Source organism: Gopherus evgoodei, chromosome 5 (assembly GCF_007399415.2).
Source record: "Gopherus evgoodei ecotype Sinaloan lineage chromosome 5, rGopEvg1_v1.p, whole genome shotgun sequence".
NCBI lineage: Eukaryota > Metazoa > Chordata > Testudines > Testudinidae > Gopherus > Gopherus evgoodei.
In genome coordinates this window covers 50,481,353-50,505,024 of record NC_044326.1, presented here as the reverse complement: position 1 = coordinate 50,505,024, position 23,672 = coordinate 50,481,353, and the positions used below count along the sequence as shown (strand labels likewise).

At 42.7% G+C, this 23,672-nt stretch overlaps 1 protein-coding gene across 1 annotated transcript in view; it reads right to left on the bottom strand.

The window, feature by feature from the left end:
- The window catches only part of NIPAL1 (NIPA like domain containing 1), a 48,280-nt gene extending 24,946 nt beyond the window's left edge, over positions 1-23,334 (bottom strand). Inside the window, exons 1-4 of the mRNA XM_030565491.1 lie at positions 23,246-23,334; positions 6,654-6,920; positions 5,211-5,267; positions 3,650-3,740 (exon numbers count right to left, since the gene is read on the bottom strand). Of these exons, the coding sequence (XP_030421351.1) occupies positions 3,650-3,740; positions 5,211-5,267; positions 6,654-6,920; positions 23,246-23,291 (461 nt within the window). The 5' untranslated portion in view covers positions 23,292-23,334. The remainder of the gene's footprint in view (positions 1-3,649; positions 3,741-5,210; positions 5,268-6,653; positions 6,921-23,245) is intronic.
- Positions 23,335-23,672: the final 338 nt, after the last annotated feature.

Sequence of the window (23,672 nt, the reverse complement as noted above, 5' to 3'; positions counted from 1 at the left end):
TAGGTACGTGGGGTGTTGTCGGCCGGAGCATGGGGGCATGTTAGACCCCCAAGTGGGGCCCCAGGGCCAGACTACGGGTGCTCCGGCCTCCATCCCCCAACGGATTTCTCCCCCAGCCCTCAGAACTGACACTGGTCACGTAGCTGCTCTGAAAGCAGAACTTGCAACAGGAAAAGCAGCCTTGTGGTCAGCCAGCCTGAAGAGACACAGTTCCCCTCGCGACGGTTGCTTCCTGGGTAGAGATGTTAGGGCCCGTCTGCCTCCCTTGTATGGGCATATGCCACTCGCGACCCCCCAATTGGCTTATCACAAACTATGACGACAAATTTACTATATATTGCCGGTCCCCTCCCGGGGACGGGTGGAGAGCCCCCGAATTCCTGTCGAAACCGTATCCAGGCCTGATCACCCTGCATGCTCTCTCGGCTCACGCGTTTCCTGAAGCCTAACCGGTTGCCGGCCGTAATGAAACTTTTGTGGTTTATATGTGTAAGTATAATTAGCTGTTAAGTATTCTGTACTGGTAGATAAGAGGCAAAGACTGATTCTAGCCGCCCCAAGATTCCTGCTAGGGGAAACCCGTTGACCAGGAACTCTTGAAAGCAAGGGGGATCAGTTAAGCCTCACAATTTATTTAGGGAAATTAGTTGCTGCACTTATGATTACTAATAGCACCAATATCACTTCTACTAACCCCTGGAATGATTTAAATAACTATTGGGATTTAGAAAAATACCAGGGCCAGCTTTTATTTGTAATTGCAGTATTTGTATTATTTGCTTTGGTAGTGTGTTGTAAGCCCCAGATGTAACTGATCGTGTTCTCCCTTATCATTATCTGTGATTCATTTAATAAACCCTTATTCTCTTAAACACTAAGAGTGATTGCTTGCGTGCTCTCCGTCGCTACCCGTGGGCACTTGACACCCCCCCCAGGGCATCCAGTGATCGAACCTCCGCCCTACCCCAACGCTCATTACCCGGTAGATAACGGGCACCTGGTGGCCATATTGGTGGAGCAAGGGGCGAGAGTAATCAGTAATCAACAGGCCCCAGCACTGATCCTTGAGGAATTCCACTAGTAGCTTCCCTCCAGCCTGAAAGTTCACTTTTCACCATGACTTGTTATAGTCTCTCCTTTAACCAGCTCCTTATCCAACTTCTGATTCTCAGTATTAATCCCCAACTTCTACAATTTCACCAATAATTTTCCATGTGGAACTGTATTAAATGTTTTACTGAAATGCAGGTAGATTAGATCTACTGCATTTCCTTTGACTAAAAAATGTGTTATCTTCTCAAAGAAAGATCAGGTTGATCTGGCACAATCTCTCTTTTGTAAAACCACGTTGTATTTTATCCCAATTACTGTTTACCTCTTTTCTTATGTCTATTTTATTTATGTCTTTAATTACTCTTTCAAAATCTGTTCTGAGATCTTGCATACAACTAAAGTCATATGGGCCTGTAGTTTTCCAGAGCATTTTTCCCCTTATAGCTCTGTTCTCATTAACCATCCTGCCATTGCCCCCAGCTCCTCATCACCCTTATTTAAAAAATGAAGCAAAGTATTCATTTAGGTGTTGGTCAGACCTAGATTATCTTTAATATCCACCATGTCCTCAGAGTTTAACAGTCCCACTTCTTCTTTCCTTCTCTCTTTTTCACCTCTCAAGTTTCTTTGAATAAGCTAAAAAGATTGAGCTCTAAGCCTCTCATTGTAATACATTTGCTCCAGCCCTTAGCTTATTTTTGTGGCTCTTTTTAGCACCTTCTAATTTTTTCACCTCTTTTAAATCATGGACGTACGAACTGTATGCAGTATTCCAGTACCTTAATAAAAAATAACCCCACCATGAAAAGGAAAAGGTTTTAGAAATACATTTAAGTGACAGATCTTATATTTCATTTTTTAAATAAATGTATTTTTAGTTTTGACAAATAAAATAGGGAGAAACATATTTAAAGCATTTCAGTTATTAAATAGTTATTAAACATTTGGGGTGGAGAAACCAAAACCTAACAGCGTTCCCACCAATATGTACTAGCATTATTAACACCACTAGTGTGCAGTGATTTGGAAATACACCTCTACCTCGATATAACGCTGTCCTCGGGAGCCAAAAAATCTTGCCACATTATAGGTGAAACTGCGTTATATCAAACTTGATTTGATCCGCCGGAGCGCACACTCCCGCTCCCCCGGAGCGCTGCTTTACCGCGTTCTATCCGAATTTGTGTTATATCGGGTGGCGTTATACCAGGGTAGAGGTGTCCTGTTTATCAGATGCTGGAAAGCCAATAAGTAAGCACAAATCTATTTTGTTTTTTTCAAAAAAAGTTGTTATTCTCTCTCCCCAACTCAAAGTAAATTCAGTTAAACAAAGGGATCATTTCTATCAAAAGACAAAGGGAAAAGGCAAGGGTTCTGAGGAGAACCATGAGATTGATTACAGGGGGCCTTATAGTGACAGACTCAGAGAGCTCAATCTAGTTTAACAAAGAGAAGACTCAGGGTGACATGATCCTCTATAAATACGTATCTGGGAAGAAATATTTAACAACAGTCTCTTCAATCTAGCAAAGAAAGGTATAGATAGCACAATCCCATAGCTGGAAGTTGAAGCGAGACAAATTCAGACTGGAAATAAGGTATAAATTTTTTACATTAAGAGTAATTAACCGTTGGAACAATTTACCAAGAGTCATGGTGGACTCTTCATCACTGTCAATTTTAAAATCAAGACTGGATGTTTCTCTAAAAGATAAGCTCTAGGAAATATATGGGAGGAGTGCTATGGCCTATGTTATAGAGGAAGTCAGACTAGTCAGAGGTTCTCAAACTGTGGCCTGTGGACCACCAGTGGTCCACAAGCTCTATTCAGGTGGTCTGTGGATAGTTCCCTCTAAGGTGCATGCCTGGGTGGCCACACATGAGAGAATGAAGGGCCACCTAATTAGTCGAGTCACGACTGCATGGCTCCACTAATTAGGGGCCTGGACCCTGGAAAAGACACCCATATAAGGTGAGGTGGTGGCCTTGACAAGAAGGGGGGGTAGGTGGGAGGCGCAATGGGGTGAGAAGAGGGGGTGGGATGGGAATTTGGGACGTGCAGGGCTGTGGCAGCCAGAGAAAGAGGCGACTTTCCCCAACTCCAGGGCTGTGACTGCCGGGGAGAGATCCCCCACTCCTTCCTAGCCCCAGCTCAGGGGCTGCTGCGGTGGGGGAGATAAGGCGCATCCATTGCATTAGAAAGGTAAGACTACTGATATTAAAATATGAGTTGTGTGCTTTTTTATTTGTAGAATAAAAACACCCAGTAATAATTATAAAGTTTTTTTAATATAGCGCTTTTATCCAAGGCACTTTTCAATAGTTAGCTAATGGTACAAACAACATCTGGAAAGATTATTAAGTGGTCTGCCAAGCCTCTCAGCAATTTTCAAGTAGCCTGCAACATTTTTTTTGAGATCCATTGGACTAGATGATCCCAGTGGTCCCTTCTGGCCTTGTAATTTACGAGCCAAATTTTGACCTGGGTTTGCCATACAGAGTTTTCTTTTAAAACTACTCCCTGTGCAATAAAAACAGTACTTTCTCATATAGTAAGACATTCACTTCTCAGTGGCTGCTTTTGACTCATACTAACCTTATAAGAACACTCAGTGCACCCAATGGGGTAACCAAGGTTGCAGGTGCAAAGGCATAGGCAGCAAAGTTGGCAGCCTCCCCTATTCCCACTAGAAAAGAAACAATATTAGTACAGAAAAAAAGATCTGTTAGAAGTGTGAAGGTGATGGGCAGAAGATAAGATGTTTGACAAGAAAAGTAGGTAGTACAATAATATTTCTTATTATCTACATCAATGTCCAAATGTATTCAAAATTATATATATCTACCAATTACTGCTGGACATAACCAAAATAAAGATATTACAGAGTTAATGCACACACAGGAACAGTTTTCAAAGTACTTTATGGGTATATTAAAATGTAACAGTCATGGTAGTAGGGAGGAGAACTTTTCCATGTACTGCTATTTTCCTCTTTTCATCCAACTCCAGTTTGTATTCCTAGGTTTAACAGAATTGGGGGCAGAAGGGACGAGAACAACAGTCAAACAAGCCTCAAAGTAACCTCAACTAGTCACCAAAGAAAACTCTTAATTCCTCAAGAGGCAAAAGAGTTTTGGAAAGCAAAAAGAGTATTTCATGAAACTGGGGAATCCTGGGTACCAGAATGAAATTTGGCATAGAGTTTTTTGGCAGGGGAAAAAGGTTGTCTTTTTTCCCTTGAAGTTTTTTTTAATTAAAAATGTGAACACCGTGTAACAGGGTAAGCACACACCTCTTGGGGGAGCCTCTTTTCTCTGGCCACTATACCAGCAATCATTGTCCTTTCCACAGGGGGCACCCACCTCTTGTGGATGGCCCCCTTTCTTTCTGTTAGGTGTGAGCCTGCTTTTTCTTTTTTTGGTCTTACAAAAGAATGGGGCCAACCTCTCAAGCATCCCCCCAGCTACTGGTTCTTTCGGCTGGTCTTCAGCAGCTCAGCCTTCCAGCCAAGCTGAACACACTGTCCCCTTCTGGGGTACACAGTCCTGAGTTCTTATCACAGCCCTGGTATAGGGTCACAGCAATTAGGAAGCTGGTGGGGTTTCTGCAGGCCTCTCTGAGCTCAGTCTTCAACTAGGCCAGCAGAGCCCACCATCTTGGTACTCTTGCTGACCTGGCCAGGTACTGTGCTCAGTCCCCTGGGCTTCAGCCTGCCTGCACTGACCTTCTGCTGGTCCTGCTGCTCTTTCCACAAGCCAGGAACACAGCCTTAAAAAACCTTCCCTGGGCTTCAGTCCTGTCTGCTGTGAGCTCTCCACAGTACTGCTGCTCTGTTCAGTCACCCAGTCTTCACTTCTCAAGCTCCACCCAGCAAGTGAACTTCTCTGCTGCTTGTCTTATACAGGGCCTTTCTGGCCCCTAATTGGTTGCTGCAGCAGCCCCTTTGATTGGCCACTCTTCTGCAGCCACTCTAGGCTGCCTGGAGGATTTCTCACAGCTCTATTCTGGGGCAGAGTGATGCAGGGCCATGGGGCCTTCAGCAGGGGCCTCCGGACCTACTCCTCCCTGCCACACACCCCTTTTAAAGTTATACACATTGCTCAGTTTTAGATGTAGTTTAGCAGAGAAAGGTAGAAACATTTTTACTGTGACTCACTTGAAAGTAATCCTGCCCACCAGAGCCATTCCTTCAAGTAAGAATATCCACCCTGCCCTGAAAAAATAATTTTTAATATTAGAAAAAAAAGTTAAAATGATGCTTCAAAATTCAGATTTGTAATCAATATTTCAAATTCTACAGATTATAAAACTTATTCAAATTGAAGTAGTTAAATTTGCATGTGCAATGCTCAGTATGTAGAGGACATGGAGAAAGTCAGCTACTCCTAATTTTGAGTTATTCTTAAAAATGTAATTGTTTAATATTAAATTCTATTATTTCAAGTCCTGTATCTTGAACATGAACTTTCAGTAGACACATGAAGGAATAAGAAGACTTCATTAATTAGGATTACTCATATGCATAAAGTAAAGCATAGGTTCACTACATCAGAGCCTACATAGCTATCTATACCAAGACGCATCTGGAACATGCTTGAAGTTCCGTAAAACTTGTTTTTTTACATAAAAAGTAAAGCTGCTACAGCTATCCAAAGCTTTCTCATCCAAAATACAAACAAGTTATATATTGGGAAATCCATTTTTCCTCAAATATTGAGAATATCCAGAATAGTAGGGTATTATACTTTGCAGGAAACATTACAAACAAAATCAAAATAGCAAACCAAAACAAACTCAAAACCTTCAAAAAAGGATTTAAGTGCTAATTCTAATAGCAGCATGGTGGGATTTTCAAAAGCACTTCAAACTAGTCTAATTCTATTCCTGTTGACTTTGATTGGCCAACTTACTCTTACTGTAGAGATAATTTCTGTACTACACAGTTGTTAAAAATATTGCCAGCAAGTTAGCTAGTAAGTTTTTATTAATATTCATTTTGAAGTGACTTGTCCTGATAGCTCTTTATTTACAAAAATAGAGTTCAGTTTTCTTCAGAATGCCCTTATTCCCATCCTGCAAATCCACAAGCTGGACACGTATTCAAACACCTACTTTTATAACTGCATTATCATAGAATCACAGATAATTAGGGTTGGAAGGGACCTCAAGAGGTTATCTAGTCCAACCTCCTGCACAAAACAGGACCAAATCCCAACTAAATCTCCAAATGGCCCCCCTCAAGGATTTAACTCATAACCCTGGGTTTAGCAGGCCAACGCTCAAACCACTGAGCTATCCATCATAACTCAAGTGTTTCCCTCACTCATACTGAAAGGGAAGAAACAGCAAAAATCTTTTTTGGGAGCGGGGCAGAGAGAGAATTTTTTATCTGGCACCTAGATATTATTGTGGTGGATGCATTAGAAATATCTTGGATACACATAAAACCCACTGCCATCTGCATCCCCTAAAGGTTCTTAAATCCAATATTACCTGTAGTCAACTACTGAAAACATCAGTTGGCCGTAACCTTGAATTTGCTGGTTTATGATAAAAAAATATAGATTCTGTCAAAGATAAGCAAGTAAACATTTCTTACCAGCTCTGGTGACTCCCTTGTCAGCCAGTTGCAGAAGGCCCTTCTTTTTCAGTATAAAGCTGGAGCCAACAAAAATACTGGAACCAATTGCCAGGGCCACACCCACATAGAGCCTATATTTGCTTCCCGCATATGTGGAAACACTCAGGTTTGTTTCATTGGAATGGTTGTCTGGATAGGTAAAGAAATGGGCCTGTGTTTCTGACACATTGATGATCTGGCACCATGCTTCATAAGAGTCACGGCAAACCAAAGAAAGAACAGCACCTGGGGAACAGAGTGAGGGGGAAAAGAAAAAAAAAAAAAAGACTTTTCCTCTGTAAGATGCACGACAAAAACAAATGTAGAAAGCATGATACACAGTATTTAGAAAATCATCTAGTCCTCATATTGGTATTTTATATATAAAAGTAATTGTAATAAATTGTGACCTGGTGAATAGGCACTGACAGGCCACTAACAAAAGTTTAATTGCAGCTTGACTTGCTCCACCCTTAGGAAAAGAATGGGGGAGGGCTGCAAGGTGCTGGCCAATCACGTTCTCCAGCAGATGGTGTAAGGAGGATTCCACAGGTAACTACTACAGGTATGTCTACACTGCAATTAAAAACCTGAATCTGGCCTATGGCTGCTGATTCAGGCTCACGAGGCTAAGACTAAGGAGTTGTGTACTTGTGCTATAGACGTTCAGGCTTGGGCTGCAGCCAGGGCTCTAGGACCCTGCAAGGTGGGAGGATCCCAGAGCCAGGGCTGCAGTCTGAGCCTGACTGTCTACACCTCAATTAAACAGCTTGTTAGCCCTAATCCTGTAAGCCTGAATTAGATGGCAGGGGCCAGTCACAGCTGTCTAACTGCAGTGTAAACAGACCTTACAGGACTGAAATGGTAGCCCTGTTTCTTATTTTGTTCTCTGGTAATTTAACACCAATTTATTTTGGGGTGGGTTTTTTTATTATTGTTTTTTTTCAAGTAAATGTATAGAACAAGTGCCATAAGAAAATCTTAAATGGTCAGGATTTTGGGTGGGGGTTGGGGGGGAATGGCAGAGTGATGGAAAGAGAGGTACTAATCACAAATGGTTCATAACTTTGTCTTTTTACAATGATGCTAAGTCCATTTTATTTGTTAAAGATTTAACTATTTTTGGAATGCCGAATACAGTACATTTACAGCAAGCTGTATTTGTTAGAAGCAATATTGACATCCACTGGGTACTCTGGATAATGTGAAATGATGAGACAAAACTCCGAACATGTTAAGGATGCACAGTCTCTGTGATCCACTAAAGAAAAATCCCTATTTGAACCGTCACTAAGCAGATGTTCAGACGATCTCTCCTGACCTGTAATCAAGTTTAATTGCTAATTTTAATAAGTGTTGGCCTTACTGAAGGGTGTCTCAGGTTACTCACCATTCTGCAGCAATATCTAAACCCCTGTTTAGGTACAAAGGCACATAGTATAAATGGACAGTAAACTCTCTTTTTAGCAGAGGCTCAAAAGAAATATACCATTGTCAAAAGAACTCCTACCCAAACAGAATGACATCTATCTGTATCAGTTTTCAGTTGATTCTTTAGTTTCCCACCCATGAACAACTTTCATAGCATCTAACAATGAACTTTTAATCATTCCAAATATATTAAGTCACTTAGGTCAGTATAGAAGGATCCCATGTGAACAAAACTATTCCTTCTCAATGACTACCATGAAAATTGTCTTTCATTTATTAAATCAAACCTTTGTTGAGTTTGTGAGATCATAAAGTGTATGAAGGGAAGTTGGAATCACAGTATGTGCCAATGAGCAATTGTGAAAATAGATATTAATATCAAGGCAATTATGATTTCTGATCTAAGTTTAAAAATGTGTGCAAAAAGAAGTGCCACTATATAAATCAAAAGGTCCTTTGAGGGCTGGGGAAAGAAACATCATACAATCATGATTTCTTAGTGACTCAGTATGCATCACTATTCTTTTACCCACCGCTAGTGATCTAATGCTGGCAGTGGGAAGGAGGAAGATTAGACTGAAGGGGAAAAAGTCAGACAAATGGAGTAATCTTACCAGATCCAACTGATAGGCTTCTTTTAAGAAGTATTTTACATTCATTAAAATGGGTCTCTGAATAGCATCTAGTTTCTTTAATGTCCCCACTACCAGGGCCGCCCGGAAGCGGGGGCGGGCAAGTGGGGCAATTAGCCCCAGGCCCCGCAGGGACACCCATGAGAGTTTTTCAGGGCACCTGGAGCTGAATCCTTCACTCACTCCGGGCCTCTGGAAAACTCTCGTGGGGCCCGGGCCCCCGGAGCATCTTCTGCTCCGGGTCGTCGTCATCAATTCGGCGGCATGGAGTCCTTCCACTCCGGGGTGTAAGGAACCCCTGCTGCCAAATTACCGCCAAAGATCCAGCACTTCGGTGGCAGGTCCCGCTTCAGTGGTAATTCGACGGTGGGGGGCCCCCGCTGCGGGTCTTTGGGGCATTTCGGCGGCAGGTCCCGGAGTGGAAGGACCCCCCACTGCTGAATTACTGCCGAAAGGGGGGCCCCCCGCCACTGAAGACCCCAGACCCCCTGAATCCTCTGGGCGGCCCTGCCCACTACTGGACATTTGAAAAGTAGCCATATGCATTTGCCACCAATATGCTTCCTCACACATAAATACAGGCATCAAGCTTTTACTTAAAGCTCATGACAACATTAAAGAATTTCTGGGTTAAGCTGCCACTTCATCCTTAAGTTATCTTATTGCTCTCAGATTTCAGCTAATCATGTTATATTAATGAATGTTTAAGCATTTTCCACCTGACCTACTAGCCTCAAGTTAGTTCAAACTGTTAATCCTACTTTTCAAACTGGCATCAGTCACAGTTGCTGCAGGTTTAAGAATCAGCAGTACTACACAAGCTCAAGAGTATCACATGCTCTGTTTCAGTGCTCTTGGTCACCCTACAAGCTGCTTGCTTTATATATTGTTTTAGAAAGGTACTTTTTTCAGATTGTCTTTGTCAAGGTCATACATTAGTGTGCACCTAACGTAAGTGCTATATTAGAATTCAAATTTGATCTGTTATTGACCATTCAGAAATCAAATACAAGACAGAAATATTGCTTTTGCTTTGCTGATATCAAACAGTGAATCATTTCTAGGACCAAGAACAAAAACATCCACTATAGTTCAGTACTGGCAAGGAACTAATCATTTTCCAATCTGCTGAAAATTTCCAGCAGATGTTAAACTAGGAGAGTTTATCTTTAGCAGATCCCTCTTTGAAGGAACGGAGACATTCTTATGCTGATGGATCCTTATTTTTCATACAAAATTATGGAAAATTACTTTTGCTCATCCTATTATAAAATATTAATGTGTAGTAGCTGTTATTACCTAATTCATTTCTCTTTAAATTAATGCTAGACTGTTTATAATGAAACACTTTTTGCTTCATTTGTAAGACCTAAAATTTACTATGATTTGATGAAATTAAGCAATTCATTCCCCACTTCTCAACTTTTAAATTAGATGAAGAAAGCTCAATTGTTATTGTATTGATTTATATCATTTTATCAGCTGGCTACTTTCCCAAAGCTGAAGAAAATTAGGAGCAAAACTGATTGTGAGAAAAAAATTAGACAGAAAAATGTGATAAAAATTGGGAGTTTTTTAAGAAGAGTTTATTAGATGGCCAAAAAGCCACAATTCCATAATGAAGAGAGAACAACTTTAGCTAAAAGTCCATCCAGATTCAGTGGCAAAATGAAGGCAGCAATTAGAAATAAAAAAGTAAGATATAACAAGTGACAAAGAAGAGAAATAGGTAGCAATCAATATAAATTAGAATTTATGAAGTGCAGAAAATTGATAAAGAAAGCTAAAAACAGGCAGATCCCTGTTCAAATCCCTTCTACAGAGGCTTCAGAGCCCAAACTGCAATGTTTACACAGCTATTTCAGTGTGGTAGCACAAGCCTGACTTGACCCAGACTCAGACTTCCTGCCACTCATTGAGTACATACACTGTAACATGCCTGCCTCTCCCCCTCCACTTATAGGGAGACTGCCTGCTTAATTCAGGCTTTGTGAATTGCAGTGTTATTCCTGTGAATTTTTAGGTGTCTAAAAGTTAAGTGCTGCGACACTCAGTGTTGTAATGCTTAAGTCCTTCTATGGATCTGGGCCCTGGTGTACACATTTTAAAAAGGAGGTTGAAAAATTAGAGATAGTGTAGAAAAGAGCCACCCAAATGATTCAATATGCCTTATTGGGAGAGACTTAAAGAGCTCGTTCTGTTCTGTTTACCATAAAGAAGATTGAGAAATGAGTTGATTACAGTCCATAAGTACCAACATGGGGAGAAAATACTGGGTACTAAAGGTCACTTTAATCTAGAAGAGAAAGACACAATCAATGGCTGGAAGATGAAGCCAGAGGAATTAAAACAAGAAATTTGGCCCAAATTTTTAGCAGTGAGGAGGATTAAGTATTGGAACAAACTACCAAGGGAAGTGGTGGATTATGCATCTCTTGATGTCTTCTAATCAAGACTGAATGCCTTTCTGGAAGATATGCTTTAGCCTAATATACGCTATACTTTAGCCAAACAAGGCTTCAGGCTCAGTACTGGGTGACGGAGTGAAATTTAATGCCCTGTGATGTATAGTCCAGACTAGATGGTCTAATGGTCCCTTCTGTCCTTAAACTATGAATCATTAATAGCATGTCCCTCCTCTTGAAACATAACATCAAATTGGGCTAGATCAGGACTTTTTTTTTTCTTTTAAGCCAACCCACCCTGAAGTCTGTGGATTTAACTATTTAATTTTAAAATCAATTGAACAGAAATTTGTGTATCAGATTTGCTTGTTGATTAGAAGCTGGTAGAGTTTAAACATATTAAAATAGCCTTATTAATGTTATTTAACAATCCTATGTTCAGAAAACAGGATTTAGATTTACATGACCAGTTTGATGCCTAGCTTGCCTAAATGGAAAAAGGAAATCAAACTAGAATAACATCACAAGTAAGAGAGGAAATTTGGAAAAAAACAAAATATATTCCATCATCTTACAGATAACAAATTAAAATTCAGCCATTGGAAAAGAATGTTACAACTTGCAAGATTACTTGTTAGAGCTAATTGTAACATGACTTACTTGTGCTGATATTAACATGATTATTTAAAAAAAACAAGTTTAAAAAACAAATGTAGAAATAGATTAAGTGAAAATAACAGGATAGATACTTTTTTTAAATAAAACTTGTAAAATCCCTGTAAGGTGAGAAAGATTTCAGTAAGGCATTTGATATGGTTCCACATTGGGAATTATTAGTTAAATTGGAAAAGATGGGGATCAATATGAAAATTGAAAGGTGGATAAGGAACTGGTTAAAGGGGAGACTACAACAGGTCATACTGAAAGGTGAACTGTCAGGCTGGAAGGAGGTTACTAGTGGAGTTCCACAGGCATCGGTTTTGGGACCAATCTTTTTATTACTGACCTTGGCACAAAAAGTGGGAATATGCTAATAAAGTTTGCGGATGACACAAAGCTAGGAGGTATTGCTAACACAGAGAAGGACTGGGATATCCTACAGAAAGATCTGGATGACCTTGTAAACTGGAGTAATAGTAATAGGATGAAATTTAACAGTGAAAAGTGCAAGGTCATGCATTTAGGGATTAATAATAAGAATTTTAGTTATAAATTGGGGACACATCAGTTGGAAGTAACAGGGGAGGAGAAGGATCTCGGAGTATTGGTTCATCACAGGATGACTATGAGCTGTCAATGTGATACGGCCATTAAAAAAGCTAATGCAGTTTTAGGATGCATCAGGCAATGTATTTCCAGCAAAGATAAGGAGGTGTTAGTACCATTATACAAGGTACTGGTGAGACCTATTTGGAATACTGTGTGCAGTTCTGGTCTCCCATGTTTAAGAAGGATGAATTCAAACTGGAACAGGTTCAGAGACGGGCTACTAGGATGATCCGAGGAATGGAAAACCTGTCTTATGAAAGGAGACTCAAAGAGCTTGGCTTGTTTAGCCTAACCAAAAGAAGGTTGAGGAGGGATATGATTGCTCTTTATAAATATATCAGAGGGATAAATATTAGGGAGGGAGAGGAATTATTTAAGCTTAGTACCAATGTGGACACAAGAACAAATGGATATAAACTGGACACTAGGAAGTTTAGACTTGAAATTAGACGAAGGTTTCTAACCATTAGAGGAGTGAAGTTCTGGAACAGCCTTCCAAGGGGAGTAGTGGGAGCAAAAGACATATCTGGCTTTAAGACTAAGCTTGATAAGTTTATGGAGGGGATGGTCTGATGGGATAATCTAATTTTGGCAATTAATTTGGAAACTGATCTTTGATTATCAGCAGGTAAGTATGCCCAGTAGTCCGTGATGGGATGTTAGATGGGATGGGATCTGAGTTACTACAGAGAATTCTTTTCTGGGTGCTGGCTGGTGAGTCTTGCTCACATACTCAGGGTTTAACTGATCGCCATATTTGGGGTCAGGAAGGAATTTTCCTCCAGGGCAGATTGGCAGAGGCCCTGGAGGTTTTTCGCTTTTCTCTGCAGCATGGGTCACAGGTCACTTGCTGGAGGATTCTCTGCAGCTTGAGATCTTCAAACCACAATTTGAGGACTTCAATAACTCAGACATAGGTTAGGTGTTTGTTATAGAAGTGGATGGGTGAGATTCTGTGGCCTGCATTGCGCAGGAAGTCAGACTAGATGATCATAATGGTCCCTTCTGACCTTAAAGTCTATGAGTCTAAAGAGGTAGATAACTCAGGAGAGGGGTCTCATTTGCCCACATACAAAAGTTTATTTTCCTATTTCTCTATCCTTTCATCCATTCTTGGAGCCTTTTCCTATACGTACAGGAAATGGATTGCTAACTGCCACGTACAATTGTTTATTGTACTTTGTACAGGTCAGGTATACTGCCAGGATCTGTTTATTCAGATACAGGTAATGTTTATATTAGTTGAGTTGAAAGTGATGACAATCATAAAACAATGCGAGACTAAAGGTTTAGTGCCACTGTGAGAAGTGAATATAAATTTAGATCCCAATCCTAGACGCTTACACATGTGGGCACTCCATGTAAAGTTGAGCATTGAGTATTAGTGTTTAAAGCAGTGTTTTTCAACCTGTGGTTCACAGACCCCTGGGAGTCCGCAGACTATGTCTAAGATTTCCAAAGGGGTCCACACTTCCATTCAAAAATTTTTAAGGGTCCACAAATGAAAAAAGGTTGAAAACCACTGGTTTTCAGGATTGGGTTCTTAATATTCAGTTTCACAACTACATACAGTAGCTAACCAACAAATGCTGCTGGGCAGGTCCTTTTGCTATCTGGATTTTGATCCACAGCTTTGAACACGCTGTATGGAAAAAAGTAAAAGCCACTGAAGAAAAATGCTCTTTATTTTGAATTAAGAAAAAAAAAGACATTGATCAGCTGGGAGGTAAAGAAAGTCAGAACATTTTTAGTAGAGTCAGTGGGTTGATATCAATCAGCAGAAGTGGCATTCTTTATCAGTAAAGGGAAGCACAGCCTCAGTAAGCACTGTACATCCAAGCCAGTCAAGTCAAAGAAGGAAACTGTTAAAACTACTACAAGAGCAGCAATGAGGGCAGGAAAAAAAAAGTGGGAGAGAGTGGAACAAAGTTGAAGAAGAAATGGTTTGTCAGCTCTCTTAATTGTTCCTAGGAATGTGTTGCATTTGTCCATTACACTACGTGTGCATGTCTTGTGCACTCGTGCCAGAGAATTTTCCCTAGCAGTACCCACAGGGATGGCTACGCCTGTGCGTTGGTGTCCCTTGTTCTCAAACCTGAAGGTAGAAAGGGACAGAGCTACTTTGCCCATCCCTCAGTACCTTCCTACCAGACTCTTAGATGAAAAACTCTCATGCATTGGGGAAGGAGGGTGGGTCATATAATCGATATATGCAACTCATCTCAAAGAAAACAATTATGGAGAGGTGAGTAACCATTTTTAATTCTTTGAGTGATTGCATATGTCCATCACAGTAGATAACACCCAAGCAGTTTCCAATAGAAGTGGGGCTAGGAGTCTCATCAGAAGAGGGACTACAGGACTGCTTTCCCTACAGTTGCATCTTCTCTTGATGCAGTGATAAATGCATAATGTTTAGCACAAGCATACACTGAAGACGATAGTGCCACTCTGCAGATGTTCACAACAGGGACATTTCTCACAAACACTGTGGTGGCTGAGTGTGCTATGGCTGAAAGTACAATGGGTGAAAGTACAGAGTGCTTTTCAGGAGGTGCAATGCCCTTCATCTTGTAGCACATGACATTACTGTGGTGATCCACATAGACAGTCATTGTGCTGTTCCAGGATTCCCTATCATTCTTTCTACTTAGGAGACAAGCAGCTGTGAAATGACGCAAAACGGCTATTCTATCTAGATAAGTGGCCTGTGGCTCAGTGAACATCCAAAGTGTGGAGCTTTTGTTGATCTTTATAACCATGTGGTTTTGGAAAGAAGACCAGTAATATACTTACTCGTTGAGGCAGAAATCTGATGCACTTTGGACAGAAATTTATGGTGTGGCCTAATGCCCTGTTTAAAAAAAACCAAACAGTGTATGGAGAATCTGTTAGCAAGTGTGATGGGGTGTCCACTTGCCCTGAAGGGGTTAATGTAGACCAGGGGTCAGCAATCTTTCAGAAGTGGTGTGCTGAGTCTTCATTTATTCATTCTAATTTAAGGTTTCGCGTACTGGTAATACATTGTAACGTTTTTGGAAGATCTCTTTCTATAAGTCTGTAATATATATAACTAAACTATTGTTGTATGTAAAGTGAATATGGTTTTTAAAATGTTTAAAGAACTTCACTTAAAATTAAATTAAAATGCAGAGCCCCTTGGACCGGTGGCCAGGACCCAGACCGTGTGAGTGCCACTGAAAATCAGCTTGCGTACCGTCTTCAGCACACGTGCCATAGGTTGCCTACGCCAATGTAGACTAAGAAGGACAGGGCCAATTAAGCAGACAGGCCACAGCTGAGGGGATCAGGTGGTTTAAGTAATCCCTTGACTGAATGAGGGAGCACAGCTGAGGAGGAATGAGTTGGGCTGGGGTTCTAAATGCAGGAAGCTGATGATACAGAAGGGTGTGCCACTTCTTAGGAGACAGGAGAAATGTTTGGGGCTTTACAGGGAGGTAGCCTACAGTTACTCCCTGGGAGGAGAGAGTTGAGAGGCCAGCAAACCCAGAGAGGGTAGGAGAACCAGATGGTAAAGAAAGGGCTCAGGGAAAAAGGCAGTAAGGTCTAGGAGGGAACAGAACTTGGCTGCTGACTAGAGGGTCCCTGAGCTGGAACCTGAAGTAGAGGGTGGGCCTAGATTCTCCTGCCAGTCACTGGGGAAGTGGCACCACAGGGGCAATGAAAGGAAAGACTGCCAGAGACTGCTAGTGAGGAAAGACTTTGATACTCTGGGAGGAGGAAACACCCATAGTGATTTGGCTGGAGGGCCAAGTCATGATACAGAGGGAATACCTGAGTTGCAGAGAGAGTGGTAGTGATATGTGCAGTGAGCAACAGAAGGGTGCCTCAGATCTGGAAGGAGCTAACCTCTGGAGAGGCCAGGAGGAAGCACTCCTAGTGGTAAGTGGACCCTATGACATCAGGGCACAGAGGTCTCCTATTGTCCTGGAAGAGGTGATGGCTGTTAAAAAAGCCACCTTTGCTCTGAGAGGTGTAACAATGAATAGGAGACTAGTGGCTTGAAAAGGGGACCCATAAGGGCTGAGAACACTATCTTCAAATCCCACTATGAAGTAGGGTCTCTGATAGGTGGGAACAGACTTTTTAGGCCATTTAGGAACTTGGTAGTCCTAGGAATAGAGAATACAGTCCTGCTGTAATATAGGGGAGAAATGCTGAAATTGCAGCCAGATGCACTTTAATGAAGCTATCAAACTTGACTCTTTGAAATGTAACAAATAGTCCAAGATCTTTTGAATCGTAGAATGAATAAGAGACATCACATGGCTAGCCTCTCAGAGAAACGCTTCCACTTATTAAAGATAAGTAGCTCTTGTTTCCCACTATTAAGCAAAACACTCTGGACCGCCTCTGAGCAGCGAGCCTCTTCTGGTTTTATCCACTGAGGAACCAGGCTGTGAGGTGTAGTCACTAAAGGTTCAGGTACAACACCAGCTAGTGATTCTGCAATATGAGGCCTTTGACTAAAGGCAGGAGTCAAAGTTTCCTGATTGACTTTTTGTGCAAGTCTGAGAACTACAGCTGCCTTGCCCATGCTGGTGCAATGAATATCATTTTGCCTTCCTCTTGCTTCAGCTCAAAAATGATCTTGGGAATCAGCAACACTGAATGGTAGGCATATAGCAGGCTCCTGTCTCAGAAGAAGAGAAACGTTTCCAAGATGGATCTGGGGTTATGGCTGCCCTAGAAGAGAAAAGAGGGTATTTCCTATTCTAAGGGGTTTGCAAATAAGTCCACTCTCGGGACTCCCCCCTACATGAAGTACTGATCTTTGAACAGCCATGTTGACAGGGGCGGCTCCAGACACCAGCACGCCAAGTGCGTGCTTGGGGCAGCAAGCCACTGGGGGCGCTCTGCTGGTCGCCGTGAGGGCGGCAGGCACGCTGGCTGCCTTCGGTGACATGCCTGCGGAGGATCCGCTGGTCCCGCGGCTTCAGTGGTCCGCCGAAGCTGCAGGACCAGCGGATCCTCCGCAGGCAAGTTGCCAAAGGCAACCTGCCTGCTGTGCCTGGGGTGGCAAAATGCCTAGAGCTGCCCCTGCATGTTGAGACAGCATTCATGATCCAAGCTGAGTAACCTGCTCAGCAGGTCCACTAATCAATTTTGAACTACCAGTAGGTCTGATGAGAATCAGGGATTTCCAGATACAGAAGTGCCAAAGCCTGACTGCCTGCTGGCACCCCTGCTCTCTCCCCAACTTGCTGTCTTGTTGGTATCCAGGAAGTACATGAGATAGAAACTGACGGTGCACTGTGACAATTGCCTGTAATCAAAAAATGTTTATATACAGCCAGCCTCCTGAGTGGACAAGACTCGAGCTTGCAGATCTCTGATACACTTCCCACCCCATGACTGAAGCCTCTGCTACCTAAATCATGGGGGAAAGGGTGGGGAGAAGGGGACCCCACCTGCAAACACTATCTTGGTTCATCCACCAATTCAGGGATAATAGGACCCTGTCTTGGATACATACTAGTCTGTCCTGGTGATGTACCTGACGGGCTACATTGACTTGAGCCACATCCATAACCTCTGAGATGCAGCCTGGCATACAGGCAAGGAGTTCCATAAGTGCACACTGCCATAGGCCCCAGGATCCTGAGGCAGTTCTTCACTGAGGTTTGGGGATGTCCCTTGAAGGATGCACAGAGGCCTTGTATAGATAGTAACCTTGGTAGCACTAGAAAAGCCTTGGTTAGGGTTGAATTCAGGACTGCCCCAATAAATTCTTTTCTCTATGAGGTGCAAAGATCAATTTCTCTTTGTTTACCTCCAGTCCTAAGCATGTAAATAGACCATGTTTGGATAACTTCCTCCATATGCTGATGGGAGTGACCCCACATCAACAAACGTATACCAGGAAGTACCAGTGGGAAGTTGGCTGTCACACAATTGACAAAAACCTTCTGTGTGGATGATAGGCCAGAGGGTAGACTGTCAGCTGGAAATGGTCTCATTCTCTAATAAACTTTAGAAAGGTTCTGTGGCTTAGGTGGATCAACAAATGGAAATACACATCCCTCAAGTCGAGGGCAGCATTTCAATCTCCCCAGATCTAACAAAGGGATAGCAGTTGTGAGGGAAACCATACAGAACCATAATGGCTTCATGTACTTGTTCAAGATTCAAAGGTCCAAAATGGGTCTGAGACCCCCTTATCCTGCTATATGTCATTTAAGGCTAACTCAGGCTAAGCAGCTGGGGATCCCTTACTTATGCTTAAAAATCTTGCCAGCTCCAAGCCCAAGCAGCATAGAGACCCAGTTTCTTCTTGACAGGGATTTTTATTCCCTCTCCACAGAGTTCAAGATGATGGGATGAGTCCTCATGCATGTCTTTCACATGGGTGTGGGGGGGAGCAATCAACAAAGTGTTCTTTTTTTCACAATGGCTCATTTCACTTCAATGAACTTTTTCTGTGTGCAAGGCCTAACACCTTCTCTAGAAAGCCAGTCTTTACATTAATTAATGCTGCTTTCCTGTTTGGAAAGTTATACCATTTGCACTGTAAACCTCTAACACTTAATAGAATCTTATTACCTGGGTACATATATTAAGTGAGGTTAATATATGCAGCATCCTACAAGCATTTTGTAAATACCAAACATATTTTTATAAATCTAATGCTTATTTTATTAATACTAACACACAGGTGAGTCAGACTGGTTTCCAGCTATGTACTGGCCAGTGTTCAGATGAAGCCTAGGGGCCTTGGCATGAACTGGCACCTGATCACCACCAGCATCACAGCCACATCATACTCTGAGAAGAAGTAGGAATACTCCAAAGGCCCAAGGGGAATGGTACAGAGTGTCATCATCAGAGATTAGGACTGTGACTTATTGCAGTACTGGCAGCAACATCAAGGAGTTCTTGGCTATCAGTACCATGCACTGAGTTGGAATAGTTACCATTGGCCTCTGAGTTGGCAGCAGGCACAATGGAAATGCTACCAGACCTGAAGTTGCTGGCAGTACAGCAGGCCCCAGTCAGGAAGCAAACATGTACACCACACGCGATAGCCTCAGCAAGGCATTATCAGTCTGATCGCTCAGTGAGGACTCTACCAAGAGGCTAATCAATTTCTTCACAGGTTGCAGGCTTATGGAGGAAGAGGAACTCTAACTGACTGAGGGGGTTCTGATGCCAGACCTCCTTGAAGATGTACCTGAGGTGTTCTTCATTTTGCTCCTTAGTTCTTGTCTTGAAGCCCTTACAAATCAAACACTTATGCATGATGTGACCCTCACCCAACCAGTTCAGGCAGTGGGAATGAGGGTCACTCACAAGCATCAGCTTGTGACACCTGGAGCAGGGTTTGAAACCAAGGGACTTTGGGATAGGCTCCACTGCTGGGCAGAGCCTGAAGTCCACTGATTATTGACAGTCAGAACAATAGGTAGGAAAGAAGAAAGTGTTATTCATTTTGGGTCCTTGGATCCCCTTTTCTTTCTAAGTACTACTAGCAACAACTAACTGTAATGGTTTAGTCACATAAGGAGTGACCTCACAGCATGCTTTGACCACTGACAGTAAGAAGGAACTGAAGGATGGGCAGAACTGCTCTGCCCTTTTATTCCCTTGGCTCAGAACACCAGGAAAATTAGGCTGCAGGCACAGCGACCTCCGTGAGACATGCACATGTAATGGACACATGCAATTGTTTGAAGAACTAAGGCATTTAAAAAAAAATCTTTCTATACTATCTCACTTTTTATTCCACATATTAAAAATGTTTGTGTGGATTTCCAACTATGCTTGACCCAGCAAAAGATTTTTATTCAAAGTGTATGGATGCCACAGAGGTTGCACAAGACTTTATCCTCTGATCTTTGCTGGCACTGTAACAGAGAAAGAGGAACCCTGATGCATATGCTAGACAACTTTTCAACTGTCAGGAAGCTGTGGAAAGAGGAAGCCATAAAAAATAAAACGGTGCTTGGCTTCAGCAGCCAAACCTCAACTGAAAATCATATCCCAGGTTATTTACCTGCTAACCTGTGTTTAACTCCACCAGAAAGAATCTGGTTCTTGAGGGCTGCAATGATCACCAAGCACATGATTTTACATAAAATGGAAGAGTGGGCTTATGCACAAGAATAGAACAGTGGTATTTGGAGTAAGGTATTTGGTCTGAGTTAGCAACCAAACAAAGAATATCTTATCACTGTAGACCCCATACTTTTTCAACATTTTTAAAAATCCAAATGTATCTAATAGTTAAAAAATGCCAGACCTCCATTCCACTAATCTTGTCCTTTTTTCCCTTCCCTCCCCGGTGTTCTACTCCCATTCAAATACATCTTCTCCTACTTTATTACTGTTACCCTGACCCTAACATGTTCTTTCTATGTAGTAGTGTCCAGTTTTCTATTGTCTGGTCTTACAGATTGGACGAGTTGTACAATTGTGTAACGGCACAGAATCATAGAAATGTAGGACTGGAAGAGGTCTCCATAGCTCATCTAATCCAGGCCCCTGAACTGAGGCAGGACTAAGTATTCTCTAGACCATCCCTGTCAGATGTTTGGCTAACCTATTCCTAAAAATCTTCAAAGACAGATTTCCACAACCTCTTTAGGTATTTCATTCCAGTGCTTAACTACCAATACATTTAAGAAGCTTTTTCTAATGTCCAGCCTGAAACTGCCCTTGCTGCAATTTAAACCCATTGAGTGCAGCTGCAGTGGCATGAGTGGTGGGTGAGGCTAGCCACCTCAAGCAGATGCCTAGCATCTCAGATAGGTATGAACTTAGAGCAGCAAGCTCCTCCTGCTGCAGATACTACTGCAGCTATGCTCTGTTTTTGGCATACTAGCTTGATCACAGTGAGCCTAGGTATATCTCCTCAAGATGGAATTCATACCTTCCAGCTCTAGTGTAGTCATACCCCTGGGTCATCCAATATGTTCTCCTACAAGACGAGAAGTATAGATTGGCATTTCTGATACTTTTAAGGGTTTTTTTTATCATTATTTTAAAATCACTACTACACATCTTGCAAGCCTCTTTTTACACATTGTAGAAAAAGTAGGGTACAAACCCAAATTCCCTCTTCTCCTGCAACTTCAGTGGTCACCTTCAAATATGCAAAGAAATCCATCTAACCTTTTCACAGCACAAGTCCTCACTCATTTCACTATGCAGATACCACAGGACCCTCAAATTAGTGAGTATTCTTACACAGTTCAACCTTTGATGAGATGGATCCTCTGTGAAATCATCTTTCACTTCTGCTCTCCCCCCATTTTATTTCTCCCTTAGTGACAAGGGCCCTGAATTCTGGCTATTTTCACGTTGGTTGACACAATTCATTTGGAACCACTCAACCTTACTTGATGTTTGATCAAGAAAAGTGATGCAACTCCTTCCTTTACCATCTTGTTTTATGTAAAAAAAAAAAAGGAGGGGGGTTATAATATTTGGACATTGCAGGGCAAACAGGACTACTCTTTTTTTAATAGGAAAAAAAGCTGAAGCTAAAAAGCCAGTTTAAAGAAACATTTGTTCAGGGAATAAGGCTGAAATACTGTAGTGTTTATGAAGAGTACAAAGCCCAACCCAGGACTTTTAAAGAGCTTCAAAAAATAGTTCCAACTTTCTTTCAGAGGTAGTGTGGCCTAACATCCTATGGCAGTATCAGTACAGGATCCTTCCCTCCATACTAGTTACTAAACACATGCAGCTCTGATATAATGAAACATTGATGTTGACATCTTGTAATGGGCTAACTTTTATAAAAAAGTTTTAAATGGCAACCCCAAGGGTGAGATAAGAAAGAAGCAGAATACCCTTGACTTGGTCAGCTTTATCCAGCTACTAAGTTACTGCCCAATACAGCAGAGCCTATTAAATAAATTTTAGTTCAGTAAAATAATTCTCTCCTCCAGAAGTTTTGGGAGCTTGGTCCAAAGATAGTAAGATCAGGCCCTAAGATATTAAATAAAGTTATATGTTCAATATTTGTAGAAATTGTACTGTATCAGTAGCTACTTTCACCCACTCTCATGTCAATTGTGCCAATAGACAAGGTCACCCTCTCATTGCTTTAATATACAGAGAGCAGATTTGTGAAAGTGACATTCTTACAGTCATCTTTCAGGGAAGAACTTCACTTTGATGTATTTATGATTGTTTTGCAGCAGCAGCAGCAACCAAAAATCCCACTCAGGATCAGAGACCTAGGATGCTAACTACTGCGCTCTCTCTCTCTCTGTGTGTACTCTGTTTAAATTATGTGACTACTGTAAAAACAGCTGAGAGCTAGGTATGCCTCAAGTTAGCTACTCTTGATTTCTCCACACACAGTTTTTGCATCAATGTAACTCCTGTGAGCACAGGCTGTATCATCTGGTGGTATGCCCTGCTTGCTGAATGTAACAGCTACAGTGAAATCAATGCTACACCAACTTCGTAGAACAGAGCTCAGCCTGGGTAGGTGCTGCCCTAGAGACAGGATCTTTCTCAATCCGCCCCACTACATTTGCTGGCTGTTCTATTGCCAGGAAAGTCGCACCAGCGCCAATACGCTCCTGCTGTGAAGATTCAGCTTCCAGGGCGGGCCCCACTCCGCCAGCAGCGCCTCTTCCCGGCTGTCCGCCCTCGCCTCCCCACAGGCTGCTCTCTCCCGAGACCGCCCGCCGCCTCCCCAGCCATCTGCCCGCTCGGGGTGCCCCTTTGCCCTCCCTCAGGCCAGTGCTACCCGGGCGCGCCCTCCTCCCCGGGCCACCAGCCAGAGACACCCCAGCCCCTCTCGGCCCTTCGCTGCCCCCCGCTCCCAAGCTACAGCCCCCGGGCGGGTGTGACTGACCTGCGCGGCAGGGCTCCCGGGCTGGTACCATCACGGGCTCCCCCATGCCTCTGGGCTCTCCCTCATCGAGTGCGGGGCGCAGCGTCTCCTCACAGCCTCACCCCGGCCCCCGCCCGGCGCTGCACCGGCCCGCACCTCCCTCAGCCACTCCCAGCCCAGGTGCGGAGGCCAGCGCCCTGCCCGTGCCGGCCTCATTGTGGTGTCACAGTGACGGTAGCGTGGGGAATCCAGGGCAAAGGGGAGCTCAGAGGACAACTTCCCGTCACCGCAGGGTTGTAGGAGGAGAGGAGGCAAATGCTGGCTCCTTTCCCGGCTCAGGCGGAGCGTGGGTAGTTTGGGAGGGGTCCCGGGTTGGACACACAGTCTAGTCTCATGCCCCAGCTTGAGGGGATGTTCTTAATCCGTCCCTGACCTGAATTCCTCACAC